The following is a 23,833-nucleotide window of genomic DNA, read 5'->3' as shown; positions in this document are numbered from 1 at the left end:
GGTGAAAGAACCGCGGATTAGTTTCAAGTGGATGTCCATCCACTTGAAACTAGTCCACGGTTCTTTCACCCCGTGATGTAATAACTCATTATGATTTCAAAACAATTTTTAAATTCCTCTTGTATGAAAACTTGTGTAAAGGTGTACGAATACAACATGAAATAAAAAAGAAATAAAATACGAAATAATACTAGCAGCGCGGGCAGGGAGAAGCACTACTACTAATTACCAGTAGCGCACCTCCAGGAACACGCTACTACTAAGCCGATTTAGCAATAGCGCGGGCGGAGGCATGCTACTGCTATACGTTAGCTGTAGCGCCTTATCAGTAGCGCATCGACCCGCGCTACTGATAGGCCTAAAACCCGCGTTGCTGCTAGGCTTTTTCCTAGTAGTGAGGACCCAAAACCTAGAATTGTTGGAAGGCATGGAGGATAAGATCAATTGGGCTTGGGAAAACAAGGGTGAATTCTCCGCCCGATCGGCATACAGGGTGTGCTTTGCGGGCAGAGTGGAGGCCGACGACGCCACCCAGATATGGAGGTCACGGGCGCCAGCAACCTGCAAGTTTTTTACTTGGTTAGCGGCGAGGAACCGATGCTGGACAGCCAGTAGACTGCAACGCCAACAGTTGTCGCACCCACCGGTGTGCCCCTTCTGTGATCAAGCCACGGAGACAATCGACCATCTCTCACTGGGATGTGTACTAGCAAGGCAAGTGTGGACGAGTATCACCAACACTTGGGGTAAGCCTGCTTGGATGTCGACGGTAGATGCCAATTTAGTTCAATGGTGGACAGCTCTGAATCCGCAAAAGCAAGTAAGGAAGGAGATGTGGAAAATGATTACACTTGTGGCCTAGATGCTATGGAAGCATAGAAACGACATCATCTTCAACGGAGCCTCTCCGTCGGTGAAGGTCATGCTTAGGAGGATTGAGTTAGAGGGACAAGATTGGAAGGCGGCGGGATTGCTCCATGAACAAGGGTCGTTACCATGCATGGTTGATAGGTTGGACAGTGACGAGTAACCCGCATGTGGTTCGTTTTTATGGCTTTCAAAGCCGTGGCTAAGTTGTAACAAACACAAAGCCTTTCTTGGCTCCTTCTACCTAAGCTTCCGATACGTCAATACTTGAAAAAAGAAGACCAACAACCTAGATCAAATGACCACACAATCAGATGGGTGTTGTTTTTCAAAGCCCGGAGGAGAACATCATGCTAAGAGCATCTCCAGTCGCGCCTCTAACAGGCCCTTCCTAGGCGTTTTTGTCATGCCGACGCCAAAAAATCAGCCCAGTCGCGTCCCCAATAGCTCGTTTTTCGCCGCCTTGGGCCGAAACTAGCGCCAGCGGACCCGATCCGAACCCGGTGCGCGGGGGGATGCTTGGGGGCGCCGGCACAAGCGAAAAGGGGTGTGGGGACGCTCTGTCGGCGAGTTGAGAGCCTCTTCCCGCTCCCCCCCACACACACTTCCCTCTCATTCTCTCCATTCCTCCCGCCAACCTCCCTCCCGCTCGCCTCCCAGCCGGCCGCCATGCCGCCGAAGAAGTACGTGATCCCCCGCGTCACGACAACTGCGACCGCCACCGTCGCCCAGCCGAAGCAGAGAAAGCCGAGGGCGCCGTCGTCCAAGCCACCGGGCATGCCAAACACCGACTGGAGGGCGGAAGTTCAGCGCCGGGAGGCTGTCACCGCCGACCGGCGGAACAGGGCCATCGCCAAGAAGGCTCGGGACAACGCGGCGCGTGCGGTTGCGGCCGCGGCGGATCAAGCCGAGGCCGAGGCGGCTCGCATGGGAATGATGAATCCACCTGGCGGCCATGCCCAGTACGCGCCCTAGAGCCAGCAAAGCGTCGGCTCTCCGGCCGGCTTCTCGTCGTCGCCGCAACCATGGGGATGCACGCCGTCGCCGGGCTACTCCGACGGGGACGCGCACGGTGGGTTCAACCCCAACGTCACCTTCCCCCATGGACACCCGGCCCAGCGCATGCCCTCGCCCGCCTTCGCCGGTGTGCAGTACCCTCCATACAACTACTCGTCGCCGGCTTACGCGTCCTCCTCGACGCCCCCTCTCCGCCGTGGCGCCCTGCCCTTCTCACAAACTTCCACGTCGCACCTCGGCGACACCGACGAGACCGATGCCGACATGGACGACATCATCGCGACAGGCTCGGCCGCGGCCGCCGCGTCCCCTGGGTTCGCTACCCAGGACGACACAATGGACCTCAACGGCGGCATGGACGGTGAGCTCGAGTACGGCGAGGAGGAGCCGAAGGAGCACGACGAGGAGGAGGAGGAGGAGCTGGCGACTGTTCCCGCGAGGAGGCGCAAGAAGAAGGGGGCGGCCAGGACCGGCGAGCCGCGCATCAAGTGGATGTCCAAGGAACAGGAATGCCTCGCTGAAGCGTGGAAAGTCGTCTGCCTCGACCCGACCACCGGCACGAACCAGAGCATCAAGACGTACTTGGAGCGCATCAAGGCCGAGTTCGACGAGCGCAAGCTCGTCGACCCCTACTTTAAAGGCGTCTACATGCAGCGCGGGTCGAAGCCAATGGCGAACCATTGGGGGCTCATCCAGGCGGCGTGCAACAAATGGCATGGAATCGTCGAGGAGATCGCGGCTCGCCCGGAGAGCGGCGCCAACGTTGAGCATCAGGTATGGCACACCGGTCTCTCGCTTCTCTTCGTCGTGTGCGCACGCCAACTGTTTGTTCCTCGGCGCAGCTACTGCGCATGTTCGCCTTGTATCGCCTGGGCAACATCGACAAAGATTTCAAGTACCTCCACGTCTACAAGCAAATCGACAAGTGCAAGAAGTGGGCGAAAGTCCGGCGCACCCTCGACAAGGCCAAGAAGACATACAAGCCGGACACACCGACGGCGGGCGCGTCAGAAGGGCGTCGGACGGCAACAAAGGGGCCAAGAAAGGGAAACACGCCGACGCGGCAACCGCGCGAGTGCAGGAGTCCATCGAACACTGCCTCGCCGACGCACAGGCCCGGGCTGCCCTGCGTGAAGAGAAGACCGAGGCACGGTGGTCGGCGTTGATGACGAACAGCGCCGTCAAGCTCGAGCTGCTCCGGACCAACGTCGCCGCGAAGAAGAGGAACACCGACCTGGCTTTTCTGATGGGCGGTGCGGACATGCTCCAGAGCAACGATGAGAAGCTCAAGCCGTCGTACATGGCGGAGCGCGGCCTCATCCTGAACCAGCTGACGACGACGACGCCGCCAACTCCCGCGCCCACGCCGACGCCAAGCCCGAATGTTGATGCCTCCATGACGCCCAGTAGCACCGAAGCCGCACCGACTCCGCCCAGCACAGAAACAGCTCCGACACCGCCTAGCCCGCGCACGCCGACTACGCCGACGCCGGAGGCCGACCCCGCCAAGTAATGTGTTGCGCACGCGTCCAGACTTGTGACACTCTTTTTTTTGTACGTCGGACTATTTATCCGATCGCCGAACTGTGTCCTATGATCGCCGGACTTGTGGCGTCTTTTGAGCAGGAACGACCAAGTTCGAAATTGCCGCGTCCTGGGGCCAGCGCCTGGGGGCGTGACTGCGAGCTAGGTCACCCCCAGGGGCCAATCTAGCGCCGGTTCGCCCCTAAGCCGCTCTTTTTAGACGCCCTGGGGGGCCGAACGACTGGAGATGCTCTAAGATGGCGCCACAGTTACAAAGCCACCAAACATTGACTCAAAGCCGAAAAGATATATCAGAGAAAAACTCGCAACTCCTATACACAAGCGCACCAGAGGGTAATGAATATTTTAGAACTAAAGGAAGAATAAAAGTTGATGATTCTCCAACCTTTATTCGTGGGTGTTGTGCCTGAGTTGGGCTGTAGAGATGCTAAAACCATAATAAAACCACCTCTGCGATCAAAGCTTGTTCAATATGGTTTCGGTTTTGCCCCTTCGTCAGCGTATATATCAGAAATCTTTGATAGGCCCTAGCTAGATCCCTTGCATCGGTAGCCTACGCGAGCAGGTCTTGCATAGCCCTTTGGAATACCCAAATCTTGGCCAAGTTCCATCCACGAATACCCAAATCTAGCAACCAGTACTAGTCTCCCTTTCGCCATCATCCATCATGCTTTGCATAACCTCACCACCTTTCGGGAAATTACCTGAACCCGATGCCTAACTGATCATCAGTACATTAATCTCTCTGAGTGTGCTGTGTCATGCATGTTGCTCGTCTTCAAAGAAAAAGAAAGCTTGGCCGCATCGAATAGAATTCGCACGGTGACATCGTTGCTTGTATGATTGAAATCTCATCATGACCGATCGCTTTGAATCCGGCAGCGCGAGTGCGCTCGCGCGCAGCTAATGACATACTGCGAAGCTCTTTGGAACTGACCAGCTCCGTCAATTGGAGGTGAGAGAGAACTTCCTTTTAGGCAAGAAGAATGTCTCAACTTTGTTGCTTTCCGTCTTCCGCACTGCAACTTGGGTCTCATTCCTGCAGGAGATGGAGGATGGTGGTGGCCGTGGCTCTTCACGGCTGCGTAAGCTCATTATTGCAGGGCTTCCTTTAGGGACGAACAATATCTGAGCGTGACGTTCCCGACGATCTGTTTTGGACTGCATCTTGTTTCCACGATATATAAGTTTACATACGCATCGCATCGCATCTCGCCGCGCCACGACAGCGACGGTCAGACCATACGAGCCTATCGACGAGGCAGCGTATCGACGAGGCAGCAGCGCCAAGTTGGCGGCGATGATGTTACGCTTCACATGGGATGATACGGCCCTCTTTCTTCACCAACACAAGTTGCCGGCGGCCAGTTACGCTGAACCGTGGCTGCGTGGACACGAGGCGTCCGGCCGGCTGGGAATCCGGCGGCCACCCGCGCGCCAGTGGATGCCACGCGCAGAAGCCATAATTGGTCGATCCGGGTGTGATTGATCATTGCCCGGCCGGTTCAGGAAATATCTCAACAGGGAGAGGCCGTAGATAGTGGTGGTCCTTTGGGGAATGTCAGATCGGAGCGCCTGGTCTTCCTGCTGGTCTCGGAATCGGAAGAAGCAAGGACATGGATTTGCCACGAACTCCACTCTTTCGCCTTACCCTCCCTTCCTTGTGGACCGAGACAAATACCATCACCTCTTAGCTTTCCATGAAGCCATAACTCTTTATGCGCGTTTAATCCTGCCGCAACCGCAAGCAGGTGGACATAACAATGTAATCTTGCAGCTTTCTTTTTTGTGTTTCCATCATGTGAATTAATCCCCACAAAAGAAATACTCCCTCTGTCTCATAATATAAGATGCTTTGTGTCTTATATTTACCTGCAAAAAAGACGTCTTATATTCTGGGACAGATGGAGTGTCGTCTGAATTGAAGAGACCCTCGGAAAGAAATTTTCTGCTTTGTGTATGCTTTTCTTGCAAATGAGCTTCTTGACAGGTCGCCTCTTGTTGATCTGCAGAAAGAAGCGCTCGGCATCACAAAACTTCTTCAAAGTTCCAAAATGGTGAAGATAAATCGGAAGGCAAATATGATTACGCATGAGTTAGCTAAGTTTAGTCTTGATAATGGTGGTTCTGATGGGATTCTGGTTAGTAATGTTCCGCCTTGCTGGTGTATTGCTGTAACAAATAATTGTAGCAACATTTTAATTTAATCAATATATGAGGTGGTGTTTTGCAAAACAAGGAGAAAGAAAATCTGCTTCTGCCTGCCGTAAGAATCTGGGGATCGAAATCCCGACAACCCACAGCCGACATCCTGGCCCACCGCGGGCTTGTAACGATAGGCGGCCAGTGTTTGCAAATTGCAAAGACAGAAGATCCAACCAAACCGGCCTACACCAGAATAGGCCAGAGAGGGTAAGGGAAGCTTTTGCGCCCATTTCTAGTACGTACTATTACAAGCATAGGCATACACGGGCCATAACATTGACCTCCATCTCCTTCCAGATGTGTAGGAAGCCGATAAGACCATAAGAGCAACTAGATCAACCGAGAAAGCACATCAAGCAAGCGGCACTCCACTCGAAACGCTCATCTGACCAGGCGCGGGTCTGCATGCACAACTTGCAGCACATGTACCGATGCCGCAATCCGTAGATATACCCAGCACCAGCAGAGAAGCTTCCTACTTTAGCCCTCTGTCTTGTTTTCCCCTCTAAAACACACTCGTCTTCAACTTCAAACCCTGATGAACTCAACGAGTACAAGGCAGAAGCGCCGGTGACACATCTGGTGGCCGCCGCGGCAAGAAATGACGAGCCACAGGCGCCGGAACAAGACACAGAGGCCAGCCTTAGATTGAGAGGCTTAAGACGGAAGATGGCTGAGAAAGAATAAAGAGGATATCTAACAAATCTACTACTTGTATGATTTAAAATTTAAAAACAATCACCCGAGGGAGGCATAGGCGACCCCGTACGTACCTCTCTTTGCCCCTGGCAGCTATAGTCGAATAAAATCCACCCTGTGTCGAAAAAGCTATAGTCTCCAAGTAGCTTAACTCTTCAACTGCGGTGCTAGTTGTTTCTGGAAGGATTCCCCCAGTACATGCCCAGATTCTGCGTGATCGGTTCAACTCTCAAGGCATTGGCAGCCTACGAAACCATCAAGAGAAAACAAAATTGCTGGCACTGCCCTAGAGGCAACGAAAAAAATAGCTAGGCAGTGGCAGTGGTAGATGATGCATGTGTGCTACTGTAGTATATTACCAGTATTGCGACCAAATAATCTTAGTCGTCGTCTCGCTGCTTGATCAGTTACTTGTGTGCCATGTCCGAATTCTCACAGCATAGTAAACAGATTTGCCATGCCAGAGGCCCAGAGCCCCTACCTATCTTCACGTAGTACTCATAGACGGTGTGATCAACTGATGATTGCCTACAGCTTTTCTCTACGAGAGCACAGAACCAGAAGGCAGCAGAATCCAACTTTTCAGCAGCCACCAATGGAAGAACGCAGCAATCAAGCAATATCCATATTTTTCACAAAATCCAAAACCTCACAGGATTATTATTTTTCCTTTTCTGGAAGTTTTTCCCTCCATATTGATGTCTGTTTCATGTAATTCCAAGCTGGAAGTATCTCTGTCAAATGTCCATGTCTGTACTTGGGTAGCCCATGTGATGTCTATCATTCTCCGCCGAGTTCGATGCACTATTCAGGTTCCTGGACCAATGGGATATGCCCACGTGAAGGGCGGCACTGCTTTATTCGTTGGTCAAGGATCAAGACCGTGTAGCCACAAAACAAACCAAAAGGCAATCCACATATTCTATCAACTTTAAGGTTCACCATCTTATATCTAAACTCTTTGCCATTCTTTGTTTGGACTCACGCAATTGAAATTCAGGCCTGAGAAATAGCACCATGCACAATTGAAGTTTATTACCTTTGAACTCAAGTGCGGTGGTACTTCTCTAAATGTAATAAGACTTCTCTTTCTAGCTTTTGGAAATTGCTTACGATTTTTTATTCATAAACGGTTCAAACTTGCGAAGCTGAAAACCTACAGAATGCAGCAGTATCAGGAGAATGAAGTCCACATAAACTTTACTGTAAAGTACAGGAATAAAATTAGATTCTATGGTCCCCTACTAGTCAAGATTAATGTAGACTTAACCTTATCTAACACACCTTTGCCTCATCTTTTATCTGAAGTCCGTATAAGTTGACATATACAGTTCTATTTATTAAGACAAAAGACCAGCAACTGAAGAAGAATCTTTTGCAAATGATATTCCATCACACAGTTGGAATGGCATATATGCCAAAGAACAAATAAACTTCTGCAAGTATTCACAGAACTTATATTGAGGTAATGAGGTCGAATGCTCGAACATCATATTCCATCAAATAAACTACTAAATCAGCGACAATTAATATGGATCCGAGGGAGTAGAATATAAGACATAAATTAAGTAGAATGTTGTTGCGTGGATGTATTTGCGACACATACATATTAGACATCAGAAGAATAACCTTCACGTAAATCATTTAGGTATGATATGGAGGTTTTCAACTTCAGTCGATTGTACTATGATAGACTTTGGGCAATACTACTTCCAGTTAATTATGAGATCATTTACTTTCCTAATAATTAATAGTACTACTCCAGAAGGTAAGAAGTACAGCTACATGCATATTTCCCAAATGCAGCATGATCTAGGATAACATTATATTGTGCCAACAGAACAAATGCCAGTAAAATTTTAAGGAAGCAAAAGCAAATGAATCAACGATTTACATTTATCAGTTCCTAAAAAAACATTTTGCTATAGAATAAGGCGAAAAGCTAATGTTACCTTTGTCCACAATCTATGTTGGTAAATCAGAAGAGATCTTAAAAGTGCCGCGCTGCCAACACATGACTTTTGCTCTTTCCAACAGCTTTGAGGAGAGAGGCATTCTGTCTGTTTCTAGTGTTCGATCCATAAGCAAGACTCGAGAACTACTGGCTAACAGAATAGAGAGAGGCAGTTTCAGTGGCAAGTCTATGGCAAAATTAATTGAATTAAAAGGAGACTAAAGTTAATTTTACATTTTATGGGAACTAAAGTTAATATATTTGAAAACAATAAGTTCCTGTTATAAACTTTTTGTTGGACGAACTGGAAATGATTTCAATTTCAGTTCATGGCATGCAATGGAATAGACCATACACCTGTACCACAGATTGGCATCTCAAGCATTAGAAGTGCTATCCAGGGGTATCAAGATTATTGTCAAAGCAGAAGACAGCAAAAAAAAGGATAGATTTGTCAGGAATACCCCCTACCACTTTTTAACATCGCAGTATAATATTCTCGTCCCACCATGCTTACACTTTTTTTGACGGAACACCATGCTTACACTAATTAATAAACCTCCTAGTTACTCATCTTACTTACAGCTAAACAATACACTCTACAATACATAATCGTCTATTTACCATTTAGACATAATACAAGGCAGGGGGTGGGGGAGAGGGGGGGAGACTCACCCAAACACTAAGCTTAAATGTTTGAAGGGAAAAAGTGTACATAAAGAGGGTGGGAAAGTTTATAGCTGAAAACAAAGAACATAATGCATCAGTCTGGGAGATAAGTCAAAAGGCAACCCCCTTTTCGGTAGGGGCACCTATTTGTTAGGCTCTAGGTATAGGGAATAAGTGAGTGCGATTACATCAGATTTTATTCACCTACGTGGAATGGTAGCGAGCACTTCTTCTATTGGTGTAGGCCCGGAGGGTGGATAGCCCTAAATATTACAAGTGACGGCAATCCATATCATTGTTTGCAGTTTAAAGATACCATGGCGTACAGAAGTAATAGTTTCGGTCGTCACGACTGGCTCAGCATCTAGGACTGAGAGTATATATAGAGCACAGGCCTGCACCGCTCACTTCACCCAAGTGCACACTTCGAGGCCAAGTAGCTCCTCTTGAGCAATAGTACTCAATCTCCTCGACACCACCAATTGTAGGTAACCATGTCAAGGGATCCACTTGTTGTAGGCAATGTAGTTGGAGATATCTTGGACCCATTTATCAAATCAGCATCACTCAAAGTCTTATACAACAATAGGGAGCTGACTAATGGATCTGAGCTCAAGCCTTCACAAGTAGTCAATGAGCCACGGATCGAGATTGCTGGGCGTGACATGAGAAACCTTTACACTTTGGTGAGTTCATAACTCCTGTCTACCTCATTTGACCATTGAATATGATTGGAAATTAAGCTTTCTGCATTTAACGTTTAACCAAACAAAACAGTGATTACTGCAACTGAAGTGGCTATCAGGTCAAGATTATTATTTTTAGAGTGTGTCAGGTCACCATTTTCTCTCTCTAAAGTATCACGCTGTAATAACATTTAAAAGCTGTAAGAGTACACCCATTAAACTGGAAGGCAAGAATCTTCACTCTTAAGATTTAAAAGCTGTCCTTGTTGCGTGAGAAAGACCTTTTGCAGTTCTATATTTTATTAAAAATATATCCTATGATGGTATTCGACATGTTTTCGCTGGTGTCAGCACATATACCAGCACCTTTGCATGCAGACACACAATAAAATCGAAGTTATACACATTGGTCTAGACTCGCAATAGGAACATGGAACCACAATGGTTACTTCCAGCAATGCATGTTATATGTAGTGAAGATCCATGTACTTTGCTGGCCAACTTAAGATGGTGCAGAAATAGCACTGAGAAACTAAAATTTGATTACATTCATTACACTTCATTTCGTTTAAGAAGAGCATTAAACAATTGGACAGCTCAGATCCTAACCATCAAATTATACAAGCACAGTAATTTAGAAGAACAATGAAATTGCCATCACAGAAGACAAGCAATAAATCAATCATGGCAAACATTTCAAAGACATATGCATACACAATTCAACATCATTTTTACTTGATTGAATTATTTATATAATGAGAGCTCCAGTTTATATGCTTGTAACAACGAATGATGACAAACTTACCAATAGGTAATGGTGGATCCTGACTCACCAAGTCCAAGCAATCCAACCAAAAGAGAATACCTTCATTGGTAAGACCTGAAACACTTACAATGAATGATTTTAAATATCAAATAATAAACTCTTTCTTACAGTTGTGCGCATGTCACACAGGTTAGTGACAGACATTCCGGAATCAACAGATGCAAGCTATGGTGGGTTGTTCCCTTCCTTTTGCGTATTTGTTTCCACGATTTAAATGTTTCGAAGTATTGAATGGACATTTATAATAAACCTACTTACGGCAGTCCGGATGATGTCCACACCTAGTTCGTATTGACATAGAACAAAATAAAATGAAAATATTACTCATCCATAGAGTAAAGATCGACAGTTCATCACTACTGAAATGGTGTGCAAAGTTAAACTATATTACTCACCATACAGTAGGAATCTAGCACAATAGGCAGCTTATATTTTTCTGACCTCCACATTTATTATTTGTAGAGATTTATTCAAATGACTGGCTTAAGTTTGTATAATCTGGCAGCCAGTCTGCAGTATATATCATTTGGGCAGATAAAGGTGAATTTGAACCTTGTAGCACCATTGAGATTCTACACTGAAACCAACAAAATGTTTGTAAGCTGAGGCACAATATTGCATAACTTGCTCTGAAAAGTTATAAAAACTGCATTTCAGGAAACGAGATAGTCAGCTACGAAAGCCCAAAGCCAACAGCAGGAATACATCGCTTTGTCTTTGTGATTTTCCGCCAATCTGTCCAGCAGACCATTTATGCACCAGGATGGAGACCAAATTTCAACTCAAGGGACTTCTCAGCACTTTACAGTCTAGGCCCACCTGTGGCTGCAGTATTCTTCAACTGCCAAAGGGAGACCGGATGCGGTGGCAGACGATACATCAGATGACAACTGGGATAACTGCATTCCAACACTGCAAAAATGAGGGTGAATTGAGTGATGATGCATAAGGCCAAGCGCTCCAGGTGGGCGTTGTGTATGGCGCAGCGTAATGTAGTTTAATTCCTAGATTACTTTATCTCATGTACAGGCACTGACTATGGTGTCCCAAAATACCATGTAACAAATCTCAGCCACTGCTCCATCTCTTCTTCCTTGATGAGGAAAGCTTAAAGTTGATGTATTAGGACAATGAGAGTAAAGATCTCTCATGTTTCCTAAAAACTATTAGATTTGACGCCAATAAATGATAAATTGCAGATTGCCTGTGCAAGAAAGGCAGTGCAGTGAAAACTGTAAGGTCCCGCAGCCACAGTTTACTGGTGTCATAGTGCTAGGAGTCTTTTCATCACCTGACCTCCAATGATTAATCCAATGAGGATTTATGCTGATGACCTCACTGAGAATCAGAATTCAGAACCCTCTCCCCATCCACCAGTCATGCTCTCAGATTCCACCAACACCAGCAAAGCAAATCTGCGTAGAAGCGGGTCATTAAAGGTGTAAATCCAAATAGCCCTGACATGTTAGTGCAGTCCTGGTCAGATTATGCTCCAGAACTGATCAAGAAAACCAAATTAGTGTGGTCACTTTTCCTGCCTGCCTTTGGTAGACAGGCTTAGCAACAGCAGGAAGGGAATCAGGTACCTCAATGACAACAGAGAATATGACCATCTGAACAGCTAAAGCCTGGCTTTGAATGAAGTGGTACACAAAATGCATCTGCTTTTGCCATGACATGGTAAGATAAAGGTGAGCTATCTGTTTCCAATTTTCAAGGTGCATCCATATTGTGGCTGCTTCTCTGTTATACCAGAACTGGCATCACACTTCTCACAGCATAGGCACACACTGCTTGTCAGAGCCGGTCAGTGGCAGTGCCGGTCTGGCGGAGCTACATCCCGGCAAGCCTGGGCAGCTACCCGGGCTCAGCTGGTGAACCCCACTGAAACGGTACAAGAGAGCAAGGACTCAACAAGGAGCTCGCACAGGAAAACACTGAAAAACGCAATTCCAACTATACATTGCCTAGGCTCTGATAACGGGCTGGCTCTGCCACTGGTCTAGGACCATAGATCCCGTCGCAGCACCTGTCGTGGGAGCTGACTCAACCTCACCGACAATGTGCTGATACCAACCCATGGCAGGTTCCATGATGGCGCCACCCACTGCTCCAGCATTTTGTCGAACACCATCCATTCACCTCTGCACCAGTGCTTAACAGCCTGCGAGAACAGGCTGCGCAGAAAGCGGCTATACCACATGAGGAGGCCAGGGCATATGGACCGTGCTGCAAGTCCTCCACACCTTCCTCTTTGGTGCCACAGTTGTCGCAGCATCCACGATGATGACACGCCATGCCATGGTGTGAACGGCCCTCACTCTTGCATTTCATTGAGCACCTTTCCTGGCTTAACAGTCTGCAAGGGCAGCGAGGTGCACAGAGAAATGGCTTACCCCAGATGAGGAGGTGATGAAGAACCTATCGCATTTGCTGCATGTCAATCATGTCTTTGGTGCACACTCTTCTTGCCTTCATTATTGCATGCTTGTAGAACAACCTCCATGGCGGGCATGTCCTGTGACCAGCTAGAAATGTATTCGAACACAATGCACAAAAAACCTTAATAAAGGGACTGAAAGAAAACACGACCTAACCAGTTAATCGGTGCTTACGGAGTGAAACTGCAGAAGTGCTAGCTTTCATTTGTTCAGTCCTTATGATCAAAATTGCTAAGACAAAGCCTCTTTGATTCTCATCAAAAACATAGAAATAAGAAAATTAAGAATTGCAATGTCATGTAATCTTGAATCTCCGCAAGAAACCATGTCTGATCGCCCCATAGAAAAAGCATTGAAAGCATTCCTAGAAATTTAAGTAAATGATTTTTCCTTTGAAATTTAGTACAGAAACCCTGTAGAAAAATTTCCTATGGAATACAACAGTACAAAGCATAGCAGGTTATACATATAGGGATACAGCTACCTACAAGCATACAAATCGGCAAATCGCAGAAGGTAATACACGTGGCTAGCTACAACCATACAAATCGCAGCAGGTTATACGTGTACTGAATTTCTTAGAGCCTTGCAATGTAGAACATAGAGGAGATTCAAATAAGAAAATTTGTACTTGTTGACCATAAAGTAAACCGTAATTACATCGAGGAGAAGCAAATTCAATTAGCAGAAATTACAGGTTGCTTCCTCTTCTGGCAGCAAACAATAATATTAACCCTGAATTTGCTGTGGATTCCTCAATCTTGTCTCTTCATCCATCTACCCTATAAAAAGTGACACCACAGCAAAATTAGATATAGATGCATTCGGTCACAGATTATACGCGTGCTCTTACTGACTTATTGCATTAAGTATTCCAAAGTCAGGATTACTGAAATCTCTTTCTTATTTTCAGTAAGAAAAGTACCTGTTCTATGCAAATGTGCAATTGATGTCTGCTAAATTCACTGCGTCCTTATTCCGTCGCTTGGCTAGCAAAATGTTTACCTATTGTCCAAGGTAACATTGTGTTAAAGCCTTGTCTAGTTGACCCCTAACCATCCCGGCATGTCAATGTGAACGGGCCTACGGAAGGCAGACGGCTACTCTGGAATGTTTATCCGACGTTTTCCAACCCGGTGAAGAGGGCAGAACGGCGACCAGAGGAAATGCACCCAAGATGCCAGCCCCTGTTGTGACATTCTGACAGATTAGAGCCTTGGCTGAGCTAATCTCCTTTGCCACTGGCGAATTTGATCCTAGAAGTGACTGCGTGGAGGAAGTTGAGAGTATCTCCTTCGGAACGGAAATTGGAAGGCCGCTGCACGAGTGACATTTATCTGGCAACCGGTGTCTTCAGGTGCGGCAGTGGCACACTTCCTCTTGGTCTGCCTCTGTGCGTGCCTGCAATGGAGCTCGCACCCGTCGAACACCTTCCTGGGCTCCTCAAGCCCCTTGGCGATCCCCTCGGGAGACTTGTAGAGGAAGGTTGCGTACCCACAGAACTGCCCGGTTGCGTGGTCGGCGACGAGGGATCCTGCCTCGATCTCTCCGAACTCGGAGAAGAACCTCCTCAGCTCGTCGATCGAGGTGCGGGCGGGCACCCTGTCCACTAAGAGCTTGCGGCCCGTGCCTCCGGGGGAAGGGCCGGCGGGACCGACCGAGGCGAACTGGCAGGCAATGGGGCGGCCCCCGACGCGCTTGGAGGAGTCCGCGAGGGCGCGGCGGCGGGATGAGCATCGGCGGAGGATGATGAAGCCATAGCCGCGGCAGCGGCCGGTGGCGCGGTCAGCGACGGCGTGGCACCCATCGAGGACCCCAAAGGGGACGAAGGCGGCGGCTAGCGCGGCGGAGGTGCCGCTGGGGCTGAGGCCGTGGATGTAGAGGCGGCGATGCGCGGCGTCGGAGGCCGCCGAGGTGGCGAGGCGGGAGAGCAGGGTGGGATCTCGGAGGCGGACCTGGACCAGGACGTCAAGGAGCTCGTCCCTACTGAACGGCTCAGGAAGCCCCTCGATGATTTCCTCCTCCTTGCACTCATCGGCCGCCGGCTGTTGTGGGTTCGTCGCGGAGTTCGTTCTTCCCCTTGTCCTAGCTTTGTCACAACCCCTGCTACCTGGTTTCCAGCAAACACAACTTGAGGACAAGTGTGATCTCCACGGGGAGCATTGTCACAACCCCTGCTACCTGAACTTGTTGGCGCAGTGCCGGTTCTTCAGTCCATCAGTCAGCGCTTGGCTCAGTTATGTAGATCGGACGGTGGAGGGAGTTATCTTGGATCCAACGGCTGGCAGCCATCGTCTAGTTTTCGCTGCTTAAACTGTAGCTCTACAATTGTCGGGCATTCTGACAGTAACTCTGTAACTCTGCACTATATAAGTCCTCACCCAGCTCTCAGCTCAGCTATGAAATGAGATATCCAGTTATTTTTCCGCTTATCTGTACTTATTTTCGGAGCTAGGGTTCTTTTTAAAATTCCAAATCATAGCGGGTGCTCTAACATCAGGAGTAAAAGTTGTCGGATTATAGGTTCTGGCAAAATCTTTGAGGTTCAAACTCTGGGGTGTGCATGAAGATCTCACTCCCCCTAGCTCACGCTCTCGCAACGATCTCAAAGTCTAGCTCGCCAAACCCGAGGAACAAGAGACACAAGAGTTTATACTGGTTCGGGCCACCGTTGCGGTGTAATACCCTACTCCAGTATGGTGTGGTGGATTGCCTTATAGGCTGAGAATGAACAAGTACAAGGAAAGAACAGCCTCCTGAGGAGAAATATTCTTGAGCTCGATGAGCTTGTGTGTGTCCGAAGGGTCTGAATGATCTGTCCACTCCTATGGTGGTGGCTAGTCCTATTTATAGACCCGGGTCCTCTTCCCAAATATTAGGCGGGAAGGGATCCCACAACGGCCAATTTGAAGGGGACAGCTAGTACAAGCTATCCTGACAAAAGGTGGTCTTCACCTGCCAAAGGTTCTGGTGGTGACGCCGTCGTGGATTCCGTGATGACCTTCGTCCTGTCGTCCTGCTGGTCTTGGTCTCGTTGCACCGATATAGAAAACTTTGCCTGATTCCTCAGGACTCCTCGCCTATGCCTGCCCCTTTAGCACCAAAGAGAAAATTGGCACTCTGCGCCCGCTGGCGCCCGCCTGGCCTTGGTCGTCATGGTTCACGTCATGCGAACCTCGCGAAGTGCCCCTCTCCTTCATCTCTCCGCTCCTTGATGTCTACTACACAACATTCTTTTTATAGACGTTGTTGGGCCTCCAAGTACAGAGGTTTGTAGGACAGTAGCAAATTTCTCTTAAGTGGATGACCTAAGGTTTATCAATCTGTGGGAGACGTAGGATGAAGATGGTCTCTCTCAAACAACCCTGCAACCAAATAGCAAAGAATCTCTTGTGTCCCCAACACACCCAATACAATGGTAAATTGTATAGGTGCACTAGTTCACGAATAGATGGTGATACAAGTGCAATATGGATGATAGATATAGGTTTTAATCTGGAAATATAAAAACAGTAAGATAGCAAGTGGTAAAAGTGAGCGTAAACGGTATTGCAATGCGTTGAAACAAGGCCTAGGGTTCATACTTTCACTAGTGCAAATTCTCTCAACAATAATAACATAATTGGATCATATAACAATCCCTCATGCAACAAAAAGTCACTCCAAAGTCACTAATAGCGGAGAACAAACTAAGAGATTATTGTAGGGTACGAAACCACCTCAAAGTTATTTTTTCTGATCGATCTATTCAAGAGTTCATAGTAAAATAACACGAAGCTATTCTTTCTGTTCAATCTATCCTAGAGTTCGTACTAGAATAACACCTTAAGACACAAATCAACCAAAACTCTAATGTCACCTAGATACTCCAATGTCACCTCAAGTATCCGTGGGTATGATTATACGATATGCATCACACAATCTCAGATTCATCTATTCAACCAACACAAAGAACTTCAAAGAGTGCCCCAAAGTTTCTACCGGAGAGTCAAGACGAAAACATGTGCCAACCCCTATGCATAAGTTCACGAGGTCACGGAACTCGCAGGTTGATCACCAAAACATACATCAAGTGGATCACGTGAATATCCCATTGTCACCACAGATAAGCACATGCAAGACATACATCAGGTGTTCTCAAATCCTTAAAGACTCAATCCGATAAGATAACTTCAAAGGGAAAACTCAATCCATTACAAGAGAGTAGAGGGGGAGAAACATCATAAGATCCAACTATAATAGCAAAGCTCGCAATACGTTAAGATCATGCTGAATCAAGAACACGGGAGAGAGAGAGAGATCAAACACATAGCTACTGGTGCATACCCTCAGCCCCGAGGGTGAACTACTCCTTCCTCATCATGGAGAGCGCCGGGATGATGAAGATGGCCACCGGAGAGGGATCCCCCCCCTCCGGCAGGGTGCCGGAACAGGGTCCCGATTAGTTTTTGGTGGCTACAGAGGCTTGCGGCGGTGGAACTCTCGATCTAGGTTTATTTCTGGGGGCTTCTCTATTTATAGGAATTTTTGGCATAGGTCTCACGTCAGGGGGGGTCTCTGGATCGTCCACAAGATAGGGGCCCACGCCCAGGGGGTAGGGCACGCCCCCACCCTCATGGACAACCCGGGACTCTTCTGGCCCAACTCTTTTACTCCGGGGGCTTCTTTTGGTCCATAAAAAATCATCAAAAATTGGCACGTCAATTGGACTCCGTTTGGTATTCCTTTTCTGCATACTCAAAAACAAGGAAAAACAAAAACTGGCACTGGGCTCTAGGTTAATAGTTTAGTCCCAAAAATCATATAAAATAGCATATAAATGCATATAAAACATCTAGGGTTGATAATATAATAGCATGGAACAATCAAAAATTATAGATATGTTGGAGACGTATCACTCCTCGCGAGCCAGCCTAGTGAGGCTACCCCTGAGGAGGTCTTGGTGTCGTCCGCCTCGCGAGGCTTGGCCCCTCGCGAGGGTCTTGAGTGGTTGCTGATGAAGATGGGCCGCGCCAGGACGCTGGTGGAGCCATGCCCTGGGCCGCAGGCAGGCAAGTTTGGGTACCCCCGTTCCTAGGACGCCGACAGTAGCCCCCGAGGCCAAGGCGCGCTCGTGCTTGGCTTCGCGGCGAAGCCAAGGGTCAAGTGCGGAGCACCACGGGCCCCAATAGCCTGCGGCCTCGATCGACGCATGGCGACTGACGGGACGTGGGCGCCTCCACTTCCCCACGCAGCCTCAATTTCTGCCTGGCTAGGCAACCACTGTCGTCTTCGTAGCTCCGCCTCCTTTATAGGCAGCACTCTCCGCCGCTCCCTCATCTTCCGAAAGGCAGCGGATCTCTTCCCCTGGTCCAATCTGACGCCAACTCCCCCCGCCGCCATGGCACCAAGCCGGAAGAAGAAAGGGAAGGAAGGAGTCCCGTACCTCGGCCCCCGCGACGCCGGTCTTCGAGCCCGCCATCGAGCGGTCGGTGGTGCTCAACCAAGAGGCGATGGGTAAGGTGCGCCCGGCGCTTGCCGCCGATTTCAATGAGTGGGGGGCGATGGTGGCCTAGCCTGCTTCCTGCGCCGAAGTTGACAAGACGGCCACTGAGGTCCCCATCCATCTTCACGCCCTCTCGGCAGGCTTGCTTCCCCCCTTCTCCAATCTCTTCAATGTAGTGCTCTCGCATTACCAGATCAACGCGCTGCATCTCGATCCCCAATCCATCATCCTCCTTGTTGTCTTTTCTTTCGTTTGCGAAGCCATGGTGGGCATTGCCCCTTCCGTGGCCCTGCTTCACCACTTCTTCTCGCTGCATCTAACAGACCCTCTCCAGCGCTCAGGGTGTGTGTCCCTTCAGGCCGTCGCGGCGACGGGCGGTTAGGGGATCGACTTCGAGCTCTCGCCGGTCGTCGGAGGCTTCAGGAAGAGGTGGGTGTTTGTGGACGTTGGCATGCGCAGCCCCCTGCTGCTTCTCCCTTGGATTCCAGTCGCTCCGAGCTCCGGTTGGGGGCACGCGAAGCTCACCGATCGGCGGCTCGCCCATGTCTAGCTCCGGCTTACCAGGCTGAAGGACCTTAGAGTGACGACGCCCATGGTGGTGAAGGAGTTCATCCGGTGTTGCATCGCTCCGCTTCAGCGCCACTCTCGGCAAATGTGGAGCTTCTCTGGCTACGGGGACCACATGAGGCTTCAGGCTCCGACTGTTCCTCCTGAGGCGCGGTGCATGGTGCTCGAGCTCCTGACTGGAGACCCGATGCCAGCCAACCTGTCGGAGGAGGGCTGTCTTCTGTACTGCTGCTCGAACAAGGTGGAGTTCGTGAAGCAGATGCCCCTCTTCAACGAATGGGGACCATGCCCAGTTGGCCTTGAAGGGCCTCACGAGAGCCCTGCCTTCGTGGCCCCCCTGCCGGCCGCGAGCGCGATGCCCGCCCCAGGAGCGGGCGTAGGGGGGCGGTCGCGGTTGAGCGATTGCGGCGCTGCTGCTGAGGAACGGGCACCACTCGGGGTTCCTGAGGTGTCGTCCCCCGGGACCTTGGAGAGCCGTCCTGAGGAAGCGGCATGGGGGACGGCACAGTCCGATGCTCGTGAGGTCGGAGCCCCCGAGGTCCCGGTGAACCTCCATGAGGCGAGTACCGAGGTCTCCGCGTGGTCCAGCACCCCTGAGGTCGCCTCCTCAGGAGTCACACCATCCACGCCCGGCCTTGGTGACCGCAGCCAGGGCTTCGGCCGGCTCCGACCGAACTTCGCGGCGCTCCGCAAGAGGAAGGGGTCTCCAAGCTACAGTGGTGACGCCTTTCGACCATTGAAGCATAGGAAGTACATTGCTATTGATGAGTGAGTACCTTATCTTTGCAATTTCTCGAGTACCACTTCCCCTCCTGACTGTGGTCCCTCAGGGTCCCTTCTGCTAAGGCGACGAAGTCTCCCGAGAAGCTACCTCCTCCTGCCTCGAGTCATCTGCTTACCTTGAGCGCCCCAAGCCAGCCTGCCGCACTTGGTGCGAGGTCGGCCAGAGAGGCAAGCACGCCGGCTTGGCGTCTCGACCCCATGTTCTTGCCGTCCGTCCTTTGCGGCCTTGCCCGGGATGCGGAAAGTGTGCCAAGGGCTCCTCCTCTGGTTATTGACCGTGGCTAGGTGGCCTCGGCTCTGGCCTCTCCTTCGGGTGACGAGCCTCCACCCCTCCGGAACCCCGACGGGGCCCGTAGGGCGACTGGAAGGACTCCGGCCTCTAGCCCCCTGCTGGGAGGAGGTGAGCCTCCTTGAACTTCTTCAACGACTCCCAGCGTGGAGGACGGACCCGGTCGTGCATTCGAGCTTGCGCGCAAGCGGGGTACTGTCCGTCACGAGCTCTTCCGGGAAGCGATGGGTGCACTGAGCCGGCTTGGGGAAGAGCTCGTGGACGTCGACGCCCGCCTTGAAACTGAGGGTCTCTGGCTAGTGGATGAATGGCATCAATTGAAGGTAGCCATCAACCTCGGGCGCCTCTAGTGTGAGCACGCCAACGCGAAAGCCAAGGCATCCCTCGCAACCTCGCGCGAGGCCAGTGCCCGAGCCTTGGAGGAGGCCAGGGAGGCAGACCACCGCCACGATGTCACCGAGAAGCGTAGGAGGGAACTCCAGGCCCTGAATGCCTCCCTGGAGTAGCAGGTGGAGGCGCGTAGAGCTGCCTTGGCATCAATGAAGGGGGCACTGTCCCATGAGGAAGAGATCTTGAAGCGCAATGAAGCGCTAATGTTGGAGGCCACAGAGCGCAGCCTCAAGCTTGAGCGGTTGGAGATGAGGGAGCGTTAGGTTGCTCAGGCGGAAGATGACGCCATCGTGCGCGAGGCCAGGATCCAGGAGGAAGTGGACCGCAGGGTGGCGGAGGCTCGCACTGATCTTGCCAATAGGTACGACCTAAAGCTGAATGTAACGCCCCGAGATCGATGTGCCAGGTGTCGTCCAGTTATTCGCTGTTGTGGCCTATGCATCCAAGCATTTTCCCCGTTGTCCGTTTTGCATTCCGGCGCTCCTATCTCCCCCGGTGGTCTTTTCTACCTTCTTTTCATGTGTGGGGGTTAAACATTTCCGGATTGGACCGAGACTTGCCATGCGGCCTTGGTTTACTACCGGTAGACCGCCTGTCAAGTTTCGTACCATTTGGACTTCGTTTGATGCTCCAACGGTTAACCGAGGGACCAAAAAGGCCTCGTGTGTGTTGCAGCCCAACACCCCTTCAATTTGGCCCAAAACCCACCTAAACATCCTCCATCATCTCGGTCGTTCGATCACGATCGCGTAGCCGAAAACTGCACCTCATTTGGACTCTCCTAGCTCCCTCTACCTATAAATATGTGGCTCTCCCCGAATTTTTGCGCAGTCCAAACCCTAGCAAACTCCTCCTCGCGCCGCCGGACATAACTCCCCACCACCGGCCGGACATGTCCGCCGCCACCGCCACCTCAGTTCGCCCAATAGCGTCGTGCCACCTCAGCTCCGCCGCCGCTCCGGGCCAACCGGCTCGCGCCACCGGGCCTCCTGCCTCATCCCCGCCGCCGCGGTTCACCCGCCGGCCCGCCAGGGCCCGTGCGGGGCCCTCCGGGCCCGGTCGCCGCCGCCAGCCGCTCGGCATCGCGCCCGCCCGAGCCGCCTCCTGCGCCGCTCCGGCCGCCGCCATGCGCCGCCGCGGCCATGCGCCACCGCGCCTCGCCTCCTTCCCGCCGGCGCCGCCCTTCGCCGGCGTGGCCCCGCCGCCGCCATGCGCCCTGGCGCTGCTTTGGGTCGCCGGGTCTGCCCCCGGTGCAACTCCGGCGAGCCCCGCGTCCTCCTCCACCGCGCTCCGGCGAGGTCTCCTCCAAGTCCGGCCATCTCCATCGTCTCCGGCAGGTTCGTGGATCGGGACCAGATCCACCACTCCCCCGATCCAAACGCCCCGTCCAGATCCGGATCCCTCTGTCCTGCACGTCTCCGTCCCGGGTTGACTTTCTCGGAGAGGTCCAATTTCTACAGTCCCCGAGATTTCCATGTTTCATATGCCCATGTTCATCATGTCGTAACTTTACATCCGTAGCTCCGTTTTGCGCGTTTAGCATATCAAAATGTTCGTCTCAGAGAGCACATCATTTCATCTCATTGCATAATTTTCATTTGAGTTCATAGTGATGCCCGAAATGCTGTTGGAAGAGTGCTATTTGAGTTTATTGTCAGATCTGCTGCACCAAATAGCTATTTGTCATTTTTTCCATGATTATTGTGTGCATGATATGCTCTTGAGCTCTACATGTGTTTTGTTATATGCTATGCCATATTTCCAGGGGTGCTATCCATGTATTTTTGTGATGTGTGTGGTGGCTAGAACAAGCTTGCAAAGTGGAGCATTCGTTAATGCTGATTTCAGGGACTTAGCATTTCCACTAAGTCCTTGATCTGTTTGTCTCAATATGCCATATGTTCATGTTGTTTCCTAGTGATCCGTGCCTCTTTTGAGGATGATCACTAAGGATGATTTGTTAATCTTGTAGTTCTCTATCCATCATGTCTTTGTTTGCAATTATGGAGCACCCTAGCTTGAGTCAATCGAGATCTACTTTTGCTATTTCGTGAATCTGGGCAGATTGTCTACTTGTTAGCGATTTTGCCGAGGATGTTGTAGTTCATCCGTGCATGCTATGTTGTTTTTCTTGCCATGTCTAGCTTGTATAATGTGTATTCTTGTTGGGTGTATGCTTATATTGTCGTGCCTTGCTCTATAGTGAGTGCATCGAGCTCGTAAACATGCCTACTTGATATCTGTTTTCAGCATGCTCCAGTTTTCACATGCTTGCAAATGTATTTTCTGATCCCTTTTGGCTCAAGGTCACTAAGGGACTTTTGTTAAGCTCCTTGAGTAGCTCCATGCCATGCTTTACTTTGCCATGTTCAGGTCCTGTAGCATATAGTTTTCATGCTCTAAAGTGTGCTACCTGATCTGAAATTCCAGACAAGTGTTAATTTCACTAAGTCTGAAATCTGTTTACCAAATGCATTTTGCCATGCTTGTTTGAACCTGTTAATGGATGATTTGGCCGTAGCTCAGTGTTCATCTTTTGTTAAGAATCATGAATGGATCCCTGCCATGTATTTTGTTGCCATGTTTGTGTGCTGTAGCATGTTTAACTTGTTGCATTTAGATGGCTACTTGCTGTTTATCACGGACCGGTGCCATATTTGAATTGCTTGCCTTTTCCAAACCGTAACTCCGATTCCGGTGATCTTTATATAGTTTTCAAGCGATTTCACCTCACCTTTCCAATCGCACACTTGGATTTCCAAGTTAAGGCCAGGTTCATTCATCTCTTGTCAAATCATGCATATGCATCGCATTCCGCATCCCGCATATCATATCTTGTTCATGTGTTGGTTTGTTTACTACGTTGTGTGCTTCTTTCCGGTGTTTGCTTCTTCGGGTTGGTTCCGGTAATGTCGCATTTGTGAGGACCCATTCGTCTACGTCCGTTTGTCTTCTTCATGGACTCGTTCTTCTTCCTTGCGGGATTTCAGGCAAGATGACCATACCCTCGAAATCACTTCTATCTTTGCTTGCTAGATGCTCGCTCTTTTGCTATGCCTATGCTACGATACCTACCACTTGCTTATCATGCCTCCCATATTGTTGAACCAAGCCTCTAACCCACCTTGTCCCAACAAACCGTTGTTTGGCTATGTCACCGCTTTGCTCAGCCCCTCTTATACCGTTGTTAGTTGCAGGTGAAGATTGAAGCTTGTTCCATGTTTGGAACATGGATGTTTTGTTGCGATATCACAATATCTCTTATTTAATTAATGCATCTATATACTTGGTAAAGGTTGGAAGGCTCGGCCTTATGCCTGGTGTTTTGTTCCACTCTTGCCGCCCCAGTTTCCGTCATATCGGTGTTATGTTCCCGGATTTTGCGTTCCTTACGCGGTTGGGTTATAATG

The 23,833-nt window shown here is 49.9% G+C and overlaps 2 protein-coding genes and 1 pseudogene across 2 annotated transcripts; 2 read left to right on the top strand and 1 right to left on the bottom strand.

Moving 5' to 3' along the window:
• Positions 1 to 1,536: 1,536 nt before the first annotated feature.
• LOC147965342 (uncharacterized) lies at positions 1,537 to 3,050 on the top strand (annotated as a pseudogene).
• A 5,513-nt stretch (positions 3,051 to 8,563) lies between these two features.
• LOC125513728 (protein FLOWERING LOCUS T-like) lies at positions 8,564 to 13,474 on the top strand. Its single transcript, XM_048678907.2, has 4 exons — positions 8,564 to 9,642; positions 10,454 to 10,515; positions 10,598 to 10,638; positions 11,126 to 13,474. Exons 1-4 carry the CDS (start codon positions 9,451 to 9,453, stop codon positions 11,353 to 11,355), a joined length of 525 nt encoding a protein of 174 aa, XP_048534864.1. The 5' UTR covers positions 8,564 to 9,450; the 3' UTR covers positions 11,356 to 13,474.
• Positions 13,475 to 13,525: 51 nt separating this feature from the next.
• Positions 13,526 to 15,074, bottom strand: LOC125516808 (UBP1-associated protein 2B; the record flags this gene model as incomplete). The annotated part of the gene is given in 3 exon segments (XM_048682116.2): positions 13,526 to 13,691; positions 13,835 to 14,234; positions 14,237 to 15,074. Coding segments are annotated over 2 exon segments (1,080 nt in total), but the record flags the coding sequence as incomplete, so codon positions are not given.
• Between the last annotated feature and the right edge of the window lie 8,759 nt (positions 15,075 to 23,833).

The sequence above is a fragment of the Triticum urartu genome, chromosome 6A (genome assembly GCF_056163025.1).
Source record: "Triticum urartu cultivar PI428250 chromosome 6A, HENAU_Tu73, whole genome shotgun sequence".
NCBI lineage: Eukaryota > Viridiplantae > Streptophyta > Magnoliopsida > Poales > Poaceae > Triticum > Triticum urartu.
The sequence above is the reverse complement of the archived record's forward strand: the minus strand, read 5'-3'. Positions and strand labels throughout refer to the sequence as shown.